The sequence below is a fragment of the Acomys minous genome (genome assembly GCF_964271855.1).
Source record: "Acomys minous genome assembly, chromosome: 5".
Taxonomy (NCBI): Eukaryota; Metazoa; Chordata; class Mammalia; order Rodentia; family Muridae; genus Acomys; species Acomys minous.
The window spans coordinates 128,961,420-128,973,409 of NC_140494.1; the positions used below are offsets into that span (position 1 = coordinate 128,961,420).

The following is an 11,990-nucleotide window of genomic DNA, read 5'->3' on the forward strand; positions in this document are numbered from 1 at the left end:
CAGGAGGTACTGCAGGTGTGTAGTGTGTTTCCTTCAGCACCGCACCTGTGCCCAGGTTTGCATCTGGAATACTTGGCCTCAGTCTCCGCCTGTGCACAAATGTCTTCCATGGTCTCCACCCCCAGAATAATTCCCCCCACACCTGACTTGGGAAAGGCAAAAACACCCAGGTGATGTGTTTGCAGAGACTGTTCTGTTGCTACCATCTTCTGTCCCTTGTATCAAGTCTTCAAAAATGCACAAAACTTAACAAAAATTGAATTTATGTATTTTAATGAGAAAATATTATTTAGACTAGGTCATAATTTAATGTAGACACCTTTTTAAAACTCTGTCTTAAAATGGGCATGCTGGAAACAAGGACATCAATATTTTAAATGCCATGCGAATCCTGTGCAGGGAGGAAGAAGGATAAAAGGGGAAAAAATTCACAGCTTGGACAACACTACAATTTCTTTTTTAAATTAAGCAGGTCACACCGGAACAACTGTTGGGTTGCTCTTTGTTTGTTTTTGTGTTTTTTTTTCCAGTCAATTACCTAGGACGCTAAAAGGAACATACCAAACCAAAGTGCATTTTACACAGTGTAAATCATTCCTATTTACAACTCTCTGCAGCCCTTTAGCTTCGCGGGAAAGTTCTCCTAACAGGAAGGTCTCTGTTGACATCCCCCTCGCGTCACCAGTCGGGTCGTCTACACTCTTCCTCACCCTCCCTAGCTGCTTTCTCCGTGGGGCATAGTTCACGGGTCTTTTTTCTCTTCCTTTCTTTTTCTTTCTTCACCAAAATAAATAGCTAAAAAGGTCTCTAAATAGTAAGAAAGTTAACATCCCAATTAACTTCCCCCGTTCCCCCCTACCTCCCCCCCCCAAAGCTGGCCAGAAGAGTAAACATTCACATTACAACAGGTAATTGTAAAGAGGACTCTGCCCTCTCGCCTGCCGAGCCAGGCAGATGTTCAAGTTCACTGTTTACATTTTTTTTTTTAAACCGCGCGCTTTGTAAACAATAACAGTGACTTTCAGCTGTGTTTTGCTTGTGTGTAGGACAAGCATCCTCCCCAACTTAGCAGCCTCTCTCCTGACTCCCAACTAAGGGTGCCTCTAGCCGAAAACAAAACCCAGAGTGAATGAAAGAAAAAATCTTCAGTTGAAGGTGGGGAGGCAGTGAGGCAGCCTGGGCAAGTAGCGGTCCGCCCATCCCGGCCTGCTGGGCGGAGGCGAGCCCGGAGGAGGATTAGTGGGTCCAGTGGCCACAGATTTTCAGGCCCTAAGGAGATCCAGCCGGCGTTCCGCTGCAGCCACGGTGGCCTTCAGCTCTCGGGCAGTGTCTCTGGTCTTGAAATTGCGCAGAGTCCGGAGCTCCGCCGATCCAAGCTCAGAAGATGAAGGTTGCCCCCCGCCCCGCTCCCGCCTTTTTTTGTTTTTGTTTTCTCCGCACAGGAGGGAGTCGGGGTGTCCTCCCTGTTGTATGGGAGTGCATTTCTGGGACCCCTGGTGGGCCGCTTGGCTTGGGGTAGCCCCTGTTTTCTCTAGTGCCATAGGGGAGCGAAGACAACTTTCACGCGCGCCTTCTGGCAAGTTTGTGGGTTGTCTTCTGGGTCCAAAACCGAAAGTTATCCTAAGACAGAGGATTTAATAAAGAAGGTGGAATGGACAAGCCAGGGTGGCGGTTCTAGGTCAGAGAGGGCTGGACCCGGACTCGGAGCTGGGGAAATGGTGAGAGGGGTAGTGTGGAGGTGACCGAGAGGGAGCCCCAACTTCTGTTGGGTCAGTGCACCGCTACCGAGTGCAAGGCAGAAGCCGGGCTGGTGAGTGTCTCGCTAGGGGTAGCGGGGCTGCTTTGGCTGGTGGCTGTCTGCGAGGACGTGGGGCTGAGCGAAGGCGGCGAGTTCGAGAGCAAGGTGGGGATGGGTGCGGGCAGCGCCGGCAGGGCAGGCACTGCGGCCGGTGTGGGCTTGATGGGCACTGGGATGGCGGGCAGCGTCTGGCCCGCGGCGTGGCACAGAGGCTTCAGCGGTACTCCATAGGCGCTGTAGTCGCCACTCGCCATGGAGATAGGGGTGGCTGAGTCGATCATCCCCGCTGAACCGTACACATGGGGCCAGCCGGTGCCCAGAGAGCTGCCCATGGTAGTCAACTGGTTAGGGAGCGGGTAGGCAGCCGGAACCGGCTGCATGGCAGAGAAGGCCAGTCCCCCAGGCATCTTGTACTCCCTCGCGATGATGTTCTCGATGGCGAAGGGGTGCTTGAAGCCGGAGGGCTGCGCCACGCCGCCCAGGTTATAGGCAGCGGCGGGCATCTGCGGCAGATGCGTGCCTGAGGCGGCCAGCGCGCTGAGCCGCAGCTTAGCCTGCTGTTGGAGGTACTGCGCGGCGTCCGCCGGCTTGCTGGGCGCCAGGTGGTCAGACTTGAGCACCTTGAAGCGCTTGCGGCGCCGTAGGAAGCTCCCGTTCTCGAACATGTCCCCGCAGCTGGGATGGAGCGCCCAAAAACTGCCTTTGCCCGGCTGGTCTGGCCGCCTCGGGATCTTGATGAAGCAATCGTTGAAGGAGAGGTTGTGGCGCAGGCTGTTCTGCCAGCGCTGCGTGTTCTCCCGGTAGTAGGGGAAGCGGTCCATGATGAACTTGTAGATCTCGCTGAGCGGCAGCATCTTCTCCGGAGAGCTCTGGATGGCCATGGCGGTCAGAGAGATGTAGGAGTAGGGGGGCTTCTGGTCGCTGTACGTGTTGCGGCCCGGCCGAGGCATCTTCTCGCTTGCCGGCTTGCTCAGGGTCTGCGCGACCGGGAGAACTGGTCGGATCTGAGAAGGGGGGGTGGGGGGTGACGGAGAAGGGCAGCATAGGTGCAGAGATACCCCGGAGGTCACTCAGGCCGAGTCAAAGACTTCAGGAGTGGGGGTGGGGGTTCGGATGCCTGCAACTTTGGGCACCGAACTGGATGGGCTCAGGTAGGGGACGTGGAGAGGGGGAAGACCGCGGTAGGAGGCAAGGGTTGTGGGAAAGTAAGTAGGGCCTGGGTTCAGGGCAGGGGGCACAGAAAAAAGATGCTCACCTTAAAGTTGTTGCAAGTTGTCGATCCTCATCCGGGACGGCGGCGCTGGTGGTCGAGTTCCTCCCCGCGCGCGACCGGAGCGCAGCGTCGGGGACCAGTGAGGCTAGCTGCAAGCCTGGCTTGGGCTCAGCCTGGCAGAGCACCGCTCCGCGGCCTCCGCGGCGTTTCTGGGTAGTGCGCCCTGCCGGGAGGCCCGGCTCCGCACCTAGTGCCCAAGCGGACGGTGGCAGCCGCCGCCTCAGGGATCCAGAAGACGCTGCTGTAGTGTGCGCGGTTCCGCTGAGCTAGGTGGCTGCCTCCATGTCCACTCTCGAACCATCTGATAGTTTTAAGCGGTGACAGGAGCAGAAAAGACCCCTGTAGCGGCGCTTCATTAATGTGCCACTTCTTGCTATCGTATGACAATCGCCTTGGGAGGAGGAGGAAGAGGAGGAGGGAGCGGGGGCTGCAGAGGGAGGGGACTGAGGAAGAGGGTAGAGAGCCTGGCCAGCGCCGGTTTCTTTCACACCTATTTACATGGACACCTTGGCCAATAGGAATCACTTCCAACAGAAGACTGGGCAACCGGGAAGAACCTCTGCCGCCCGCCGGTGTGCGCGTTGTGAAGGTATGAATAGACTGCGCGCCGAGCCAGGAGCTAGGCGACCACTCAGGCTCCGAGTTAGCTGCCGCGCCTATGGTGTTTGACATGGAAATTGCTTGGCTGGGGTATTCTGTTTCCTCGGCATTGTATCGGGTTTGTATTGTTAGCTAACTTCCAGCCCAGGCTTTCTCTGGAAGGGCGGCCCTTTTACTTTGCTTGGCACTGCCTGGGTTGGGTGAGTGGGTTGTTAGAATGGAAACATACCTCTCAGCCCCACCCCCAGAGTCCAAAAATTTTTACTCGGTCTCCTGGAGTCGTCAAAGCTAGAGTATGTCGCTTTTTTTAAAAAGGTGGTAAGATCAGAAGTCACATACAGATGTAAATACTTGGACGGCTGGGTAGATGGGTCAGTTTTGAATGTAGATGTGTTAGGTAAGGTTTTTATTAATATTATTAATATTTTTTTGTTGTTGTGAGCCTAGCCTTTATCAGCTGAGCCATTTCTCCTGGCCAAGGTAAGTTTTGGGGTTCTGTTTAAAGGGTAAGGAAAAACGGACGAAGGTCGTAGGTTTTGCTTTATAAGTCTTTCAGCAATTTGATGGGTACAGGAAGACTCAGGGGACACTGAGGCAAGGCGGCATGCAGACCTAGGGAGGGCCTGAGTTTGTCTAATATGCATTATCGCTTCCGGGTCTTCTCCTTTCTCCAGGTGATTGGGAAGGCCGAAGTTTGTTAGAAGTTAGCACGTCAGCCCCCCCCCTTTTTTTTTTTTTGCATGGGAATAGTTCCTTTAGAGTTTAGAATGTCATGAAAAGACAAAAGGTGCCTGCTGAGACCTGCGGAGGACCAGCAAGGTTTTCCGGGTTGGGGATGGGGAAAGGAGTGGCTCTGGTCTTTAGGCCTGGTGGGGGTAAGCTGGCTCCTTTGAGTTCGGATTTGCCTTGTGAGGGTTAAATGGATGATTATCATTATCATCATCCTTGTCGCCATCATCATCAAACTGCTGTGGAATAGGCAGTGAGTCAGGCAGCCCGCATGCACGCAATGAATACCAGCCGTGAGTCGCCACGCTTTTCAGCGCTTTCCTTGGCCTTTGTGGTTTTAAAAAGAACCTCATGCCTCCCTGTTAAATACTCAATACTCAAAGCCTGCACAGAACTGTCTTTAAACTCTGGAAACCTTTTCCCCCCTTTCTTCTTCCCACTTGCCCTAGGAGGAGATTGAGAGTTCTAATGTGAAGTTTGTTACACTCTGAATGACAGTAGAGCTTCAAGAAAAACCTTTCAGCTTGCGAGCACGCGCGCGCGCGTGCACACACACGCTCACCCATCCACCCACTCACATAACTTCATTAACCACAGTTTCGAAGCCGGTCAATAACTCACCAAAACGTAACTTAAACACGACGAATTTAGGAGATTAAACAATTTCATTAATATTGAAATGGCTCTGGCGCCTGGGCCACCGTGCTTTAGATGCAAGCGCACGTTTTTCAATATTAACAGAGTGCTTGAAGGGAAGACTCGTGCCACCTTCGTAATTCGGAAAAAAAAAATAACCGGGGGTGGGGTGGGGTGGAGGTAGGAGCAGGGAGGTGGGGATGGGCACTGACCTGTCTCTGGGGGCAAAGCTACAAGAGGGCAGATATGTGGGTTTCTCTTCTTCAAAGATTAAATCAGTTGGACACTAGGCCGAGTTGAGCCCCGGGCAGATCCGGCTGACCAGAGCTGCGCGCACCACCGCCGCTAAGGAACTAAGGTTTGGGGGTGTTTCTGCGCGTGCCCGAGTTAGGCTCTAGGGCCTGTAGTGGGAGGAGCTGGGAGCTCAAAGGGGTGGAGAACCCGAGGGATGTTTGAAGAGGGATGGAGGGCTGGCCCACCTCTTGCCTGCTGCAGACACAGCTGCCTTCGGAGGCACTAAAGTAAGCTCTGCTTTAAGCGAGGCTGGATTGCTCGTGGGTGGAGAGGTAGTGGAAGCCCTCGAGTATTTTTAAGTTCCTTTTTAGCAAACACGCGCACGAGTTCAATCTGAAATGCAAAGACGAATAAAACTGTTTATGGTGGTTGCATTAGAGATTGTAGATGACTGTCGCTTTCACCCTGGTGACAAGGAGCAAAGTACTTTCCTGCCCTGTATGGGTGCCTGTTGATGGTGAGGGATAAGGAGCAAGTGTTTTTGTTTTGTTTTTATTTTAACAATTGGCATTTTGTTGTCCTGCAAAAGGAGCCATTGTGTGGCTGTCGAAATCACTGCTCAGAGCAAACAGAAGATTAACTAAATTCTAAAAGTGGAAACGTCCACGGGGTTGGGGGCAGAGGGCCACTACCACCACCATCACCACCACCACCCCTCACTTGGAATAAATCTTTGTTCATCTCCCTGGGGAAAATTGTCACCACCGAGTTCATGCAATAATTCAAGTAGAAACTGGAGAAGGGAGCTGAGGTTCTCTGCCCAAGCTCAGGCTTAATCAAGTAAACAGAACTTAATCGCGTGAGCTTGCCTTGCAAGAGGAAAGGTTCTGTGAGAGGCCGTTTAACTCGTGGGCGTTGCTACAAAGTTCTTCCTCGGTTGCTGTCAGGGGTCTTCAAAGCCCTAGGGGAAGGGGGGGGCGTTGCAAGCTGTTTACAGCATTTTAAGGGTGGTGTTACTAGAGAGAAAGGGTGCTTTCCAGAAATCTTGAAAAAGTGCGTCCGTCCGAGTCTATTGTACAAAACCCAAAGCCAACAGAAGCCGGGTGGAGGTGGGAGGGGGCAACATCGGACCCGGGGGCTTAAGGGGTTGTTGGGAAAACTGTATAAAACACACACACAAGTCAATTATACTCCGTGTGCCAACCAACTGGAAACCCCTTCCAGCAAGGGCCGGCCGTTCATCGCTCCGTCAAGCCCACCGCCTACCACCTTTCTCCACTGAAAGTTTGCTAGTGCCTCTTTTCCCACAAGCTGGACCACACACGGCTGCAGATTTTGCAATAATTTATGCTAATTTCCCTCCATAAATCCACAATTCGCTTCAGTGGCACTGGGGCTGCTGAGGGAGTAAAAAGGAGACAGAGGGGTGACAAAAACAATATTGATTTTGATTCCTTGTGTTGTTAAGCAGGTGTGTGTGTGTGTGTGTGTGTGTGTGTGTGTGTGTGTGTGTGTCTGGCTTGTGAAGGAGAAGAGGGCTCCCAGAGAGGAGAACCCTCCCCTCCCGCCAAACCCACCAAACGCACTCCAGAAAATAACTGCGCCCCGTTTGTTAATATTTACCAAACCGGATGGGAGGTGGAAGGAACGTACACAGCAGCTTCTGAAGGTTTCCCGGACGCTAAAAACAAAACCCGCGGCTCCCTGCTCGAAACCTGCACCGTCTGCAGCCTGCAGTGATAAGGCTGAGCCGGGCTTTGCCCCTGCACTCAGTTTCCCCCCATTTACCCCTTTGCTCTCCTGCAGCACCCCTGTCCTTCACTTCTCTCTTGTGGGACGCCTTCTCTCTTGGGCGACCAGAGCTGATCGTGGGGGCAGCCGGGAAGACTGAGGACCAGCCTGCAGAGGCTGCCGAGGTTTGAGGGTCTTGCAGGTCTCCTGTGGTGCGCCCCACTATTCCTGGTCGCCTCGGATATTGGCTGCTGCGCTCATTCTGAGAAACCCGCGCTAACGCACTGCGCCCTTTGTCCTATCAGTCATTCTTGACCAAATCTGCACTTTGGTGGCGTGAAACGACTTAGCTCTCCTTTCAAAAGGAGTTTGTTCCCGGTGTATTCAGTACTAAACAAACTTCTTCAGCCTGTCAGTGGACAATTAAAAAAAAATGCCGTCCTGAGCGTCGCAGGCTGTTTGTCCTGGGCATTGTGCCTCCCCTCCCCTGCTACCCCCAACACACACCTCATCCCACAGCCCGCACGACTTTGCCTCGCTTTCCTGTCCTGGACCTCAGAAACACAGCGAGTCTGCTTGTTGGCTTGCCGGATCCCTTGCACCCCGCAGCAAGCACTTGCAGGTTCTAGGCCCTCAGAGACTCATCGGGACACAAGAAGCATTCACCCTTGCTTTTCTCTAGCTTACCCTACCCTGCCCTTCCCGGGCGGGAAATAAAACTGCCCCGGGAAGGAAGGCTGGTGAGGAGACACATTTTTCCTCTTGTGCCAACCGCTACTGGTACCAAACGCCACCCTACCATCTCTGCCAGCGGCCCTGCTACCAAGTGAGCACATTTTTACCCAGTAGCAGGGAAAATGCCTGATTTCGTGGGTTGATGACTACCACGTGTGTGCGTGGAACCTTAACTCAGATCAAGGAGGTTGAAATATAACTTCTGATAAGTATTCTTACCGCCTAAAACCTCGCGCTCTTCCCGTCTGCCAGCTCAGTCTAGTAGTCGCCCTTTCCCCCCTAAACTCCCTCAACATACTGCCACCCCAACAGACTAGGTCGGCTTCAGGGGTGTCCCTCTGGTCCCTTGGTGCTCATCAGGAAAACTTTCCCACCGGGAAACTGAGGCTGTGACACTCTTTCCTGTTTGGGCCAGGAGGGAAAAAGAGTTGAGCAGCTGCGCCCTGGACATTTCACCTAGTCCCCCCCCCCCCCCCAGTAGCTCCTGCAACATGTAGAGCAGCAGAGGACCCCGTGTTTCTTTCAACCCCAAGCATAAAACACATAGTAGCAAAAGTTGGGTGCTACTGCTGAGGCATCGCCACCCCCCAGACCTAAAAAGTGACAACCGCCCTTTTCAGGGAGCAGGCGATTTCAATGCCCTTGAAAACAGCTCTTTTCCCTGCTCAGCCTAATGCCTTCTATTTGGAGTCAGTTTGCTAAATACTATTTGGTGATCGCTTTGCTTTGCTTGTGGCTTGCTTGGAGACCTCATGGCTTAAAATCTTGGCTTCCAAACCAAACCTCTCCCTTACACAAACAATTGCACTGATTTCATCTGAGCTTTACCAAACCTGACAGTGTGTGTCTAAAAAGCACTTGCCAAATACCCCTGGAGGAATTTCTGCTGTGTCTGGTGGCTAGCCCCCCCAACCCCTTAAGTTTTGCTTTGCGCTGCGTGAAATTGAAGACGGAACTCCAAGCTATTATTTTTATTGGAGGGAATATTGCTAAAGCTATCTTGGTATTGAAGGGATTAACTTGCTTTTTCTCCCAGCCCCTAACTCTGGGGTTAAGACAGCCGTAGATCAACTGTATAATGTGTGCACTGTTCGCTCATTTGTACAAGCAGAACAAAGGTTGGACTAAGCCAAATTGCATTGCACTTGTGAACCGAGTCCCGATGTGAAGTGTCTTTTACAGCGGGGGAAAGAGAACAATTTCGTGTATGTCTAAAAGGGAGTAACAAAGCCACTTTCTCCAGCAGCTCAAAGTGAAGTATCGAGGCGTGACATTCCCAGGGTGAGGAAGGACAAAGGCAGGGTCAGGGGATGAAAAAGAGAATCAAACAGCCACTTTCACATGTGTGCCCTCAACTGCTGCACCTCTCCATAATAGGAAACAAATGTTGTAAAAGCGGGGATTGCCTCCATTCATTCAAAATAGCAAATGATAGCTAAACAACATTGTCAAAACCGAATCAACTTCTGTGCAGTACCACCCAGAAAAAGGTATTGTGCTTTGTTTAATAGCAGGGTGGAGCGAACGGTCTTTCCCCCCCCCCTCCTGGACGGGGAGAAAAATCACCCTCTTTTCAAATCAACTTCTTTGTTGAGAATTATTTGTTTGCTTAGATTAAAAAAAAAAACAGGCTGCCTGGGTAGACACCTTATTCTTAAAATATTATGGGGAGGATTGCAAAAGTAGATTTAAAAAAATTTTTCAGAAAATCTGCCAGCTGTTAACAAACAGAAACATTTTTCAACTTTCTTTGAACGTGTTATGGGGAGGGAAGATTGGCTGCAATAATTTTAAAGTTTGAGTAAAATTGACTTGGAGGACTGCAGACTTTTGAAATGAGGAATATTTTGCACCCATAATATTTTATTTTTATTGCAACTCACCATACTCACCTTCTTTAATTTGTTTGAAAACTGGCAACTTGTGGGTCGCAGGTTTTAAACCTCTGCTTTGTTTTGTTTATTCAGGCTGGGAGGGTGGGTGGAGCTTAAATGGGGTGGCCCTGTGTAGTATGGGTTTTCTTAATAGCAGAAACGGATTTTTCTGAAAATCCCCTACAGCTTTCAGATGGACTAACTGGGAAGGTTAAAACTATTCATTTATTCTCCCCCCCCCCACCGTCTCTCCCCCCTGTTTTGGTGTGTGTGTGTGTGTGTGTGTGTGTGTGTGTGTGCACGTATCCCCCGCTGAGCTGCCACCCACAAAGAAGGCTGAAAAAGAAAAAGGGAGAAAAGAAAGCCACTGATCCTCCCGGCCTCTCCCCCCCCCGCGCCCCCCAAGCTAAGAATGGCTAGGGGCGGGGCTTGGAGGGGCCAGCCTGGCCTCTGGAAGCTGGCAGTCTTAAGAGGCAGCTTGAGTCCTTCGGCTCGGTGGAAGCTCACCTGGGACTAGAGCTGTGCACTTTGGTCTCAGCACTGGAGCTGAAGGTCCGGGGCGCGGCAGAGGAGGTGCACCCCCTGGGCGCTCCAATTGCCCTGGGTCTCAGTGGTGGGTCACAGTTGGGGATCCGGTGGCCCTGAGTGCGCCTGCTCTCTGCGTACCCCGCTTTTCTTTTTCATTTTCCCTTTCTAAACCCCCCTTCCCTCTAGAAGCTTCTATTCCTCTATCAAACTGTTGTCTATTTCCTGGATCGCAGCCCTGGGGGTCTCCTCTAACATACCCATCAGGCCTAATAGCAAAAGGAAGGCAGAAAGCGGGCGTGGGGGGGTATGCCTCCCACCCGGATCCCCTCAGCTCACCACTAGCACACCTCAGCAGCTAAGCGGTAGGCCGCAGCAGGTAGGTGGACAGTGTCAGATAAACAGTCAGCCGTCAGTTACAGATCTCTTCTGGCTGGCGTCGGTCCCTGGACCTTTGCGTTTAGTACTATTTTCATTTAACGCTTTTTATCTGGGAAAGAATTTTGAGAGTAAATATTAATACCACGGCTATCATTCTTCCCCTGCCCCCAACAGTACCTTCTCCACCTTCTAGATAAATCTAGGACCACGGAGCGTTCTGTAATTTCAAAGAAGTGGTTTTCTTTGGAGTGACGACCATTTGTTTTATGGCGGCCACCGTGGCTTGGTTGATGGAGCCTTTGGCGTCCCTTTTGCTTAGGTAGGCTGTGTGTGTGTTTCCTGCGCCTCTCCTTTCGCCCTCAAAGCAGCTTGGGTTCATCGTCTTTAAGACATGCTCCCGAATAGCCAGAGCTTGGAGAGTTTATCCGTCTTCTTTCTCTATATGAGCGATTTTTTTTAATTGGGGGGAAAAAGGTACACACAAAGTGGGTGAAATAGGCCGAGCCAGGCGTTATCTTTTATGTCCTACAGCGTTTTCTAAAAGGATCTCTCACTGGCTCCCTGCATGTCTGGCCACCGTTTGCAAACTTCTATCTTCCTTTGATCGAGTCAGCTCGCGCGCGACCTGTTGATGACTCGGAGTGGCAGTGCGCGGAGCTCCGTGGAGAAGCCGGTTATGTAAACTGCTTGTGTATTTCACATTATCATCGCGCTTTCTGGAGGCAATGTAGATTTTCTAAAGATCTAATGAATAAACAACCAGCAACTGCTGGCGGTGTAATTTACATTGTTAATGCCTACATATGTATAATAAATACGCATTTGTATGCTCTCAAATAAACTCTTTAGTTTTAAACCTGTGGTGATTTTTTTTTCCCAAAAAGAAGGGGTGGGGAAGAGGCCCATCTTTTGAAGAACGCATTTCATTTCATTTGGCTGGTAAAAAAAAAAAAAGGTTGTGAGTTGGAGCCTAAAAGCGGGTGCGCAGTCTAGTTATTCCTCCTACCCGGAGACGAAGCAAAAATCCGCTGGAACATGTTGCGCGCTGGACTCAAAAAAGAACGTGTGCGCCCAGTAACTTGTAGCGTCCCGGTTAGAGGTGGCCAGAGCGCTGCCTCACGGAGTAGAACCCGGGAGAGAGACACCAGGGATAGCGCCATCCACGCCATCCTGGCATCTTCCCCCAGCTGTCGCCTTCTCCCAAAAAGAGATCCCACTCAGACCTCAACCAGGTTGAAAGTCTTGGGGTCCTGGATACGTTTACAAGCCCTAGAGTATAAAGTTTCTCCTGGAATGTCCAGACTGTCGTCTCCGCGCTTGTCTCCAGAGAGCATCAGGGACCAGCCTGGGGAAAGGCGGGGAGAACGCGGAGGGCGCGAGGCGCTCGGACTAGGGTCCTAGGCTGCACTCCCCGGCTTTTCCTCTTGTAGGGGGCAAAGGGGTGCAGGGGCAGGGACACACCTGGGAGCCACGC

At 51.7% G+C, this 11,990-nt stretch overlaps 1 protein-coding gene and 1 long non-coding RNA gene across 3 annotated transcripts; one reads left to right on the forward strand and one right to left on the reverse strand.

Moving 5' to 3' along the window:
- Positions 1-262: 262 nt before the first annotated feature.
- Positions 263-3,509, reverse strand: FOXB1 (forkhead box B1). 2 transcript variants are annotated; one of them, XM_084781708.1, is made up of 2 exons: positions 3,054-3,509; positions 263-2,775 (listed from the first exon to the last, which is right to left on the reverse strand). In XM_084781708.1, exon 2 carries the CDS (start codon positions 2,746-2,748, stop codon positions 1,771-1,773), a length of 978 nt encoding a protein of 325 aa, XP_084637834.1. In that variant the 5' UTR covers positions 2,749-2,775; positions 3,054-3,509; the 3' UTR covers positions 263-1,770. The 2 variants fall into 2 exon arrangements, with proteins under 2 accessions (XP_084637834.1, XP_084637833.1); XM_084781707.1 differs by having other exon boundaries at positions 263-2,802.
- Positions 3,510-10,107: 6,598 nt separating this feature from the next.
- Positions 10,108-11,352, forward strand: LOC311597472. The gene is made up of 3 exons (XR_014779250.1): positions 10,108-10,223; positions 10,710-10,835; positions 11,048-11,352. It is a non-coding gene; the product is annotated as an uncharacterized lncRNA (long non-coding RNA).
- Positions 11,353-11,990: the final 638 nt, after the last annotated feature.

What these genes read in the sequence shown, in the direction of transcription:
- FOXB1 (XM_084781708.1), bottom strand. Translation starts at nt 2,748, where the DNA reads ATGCCTCGGCCGGGCCGCAACACGTACAGCGACCAGAAGCCCCCCTAC.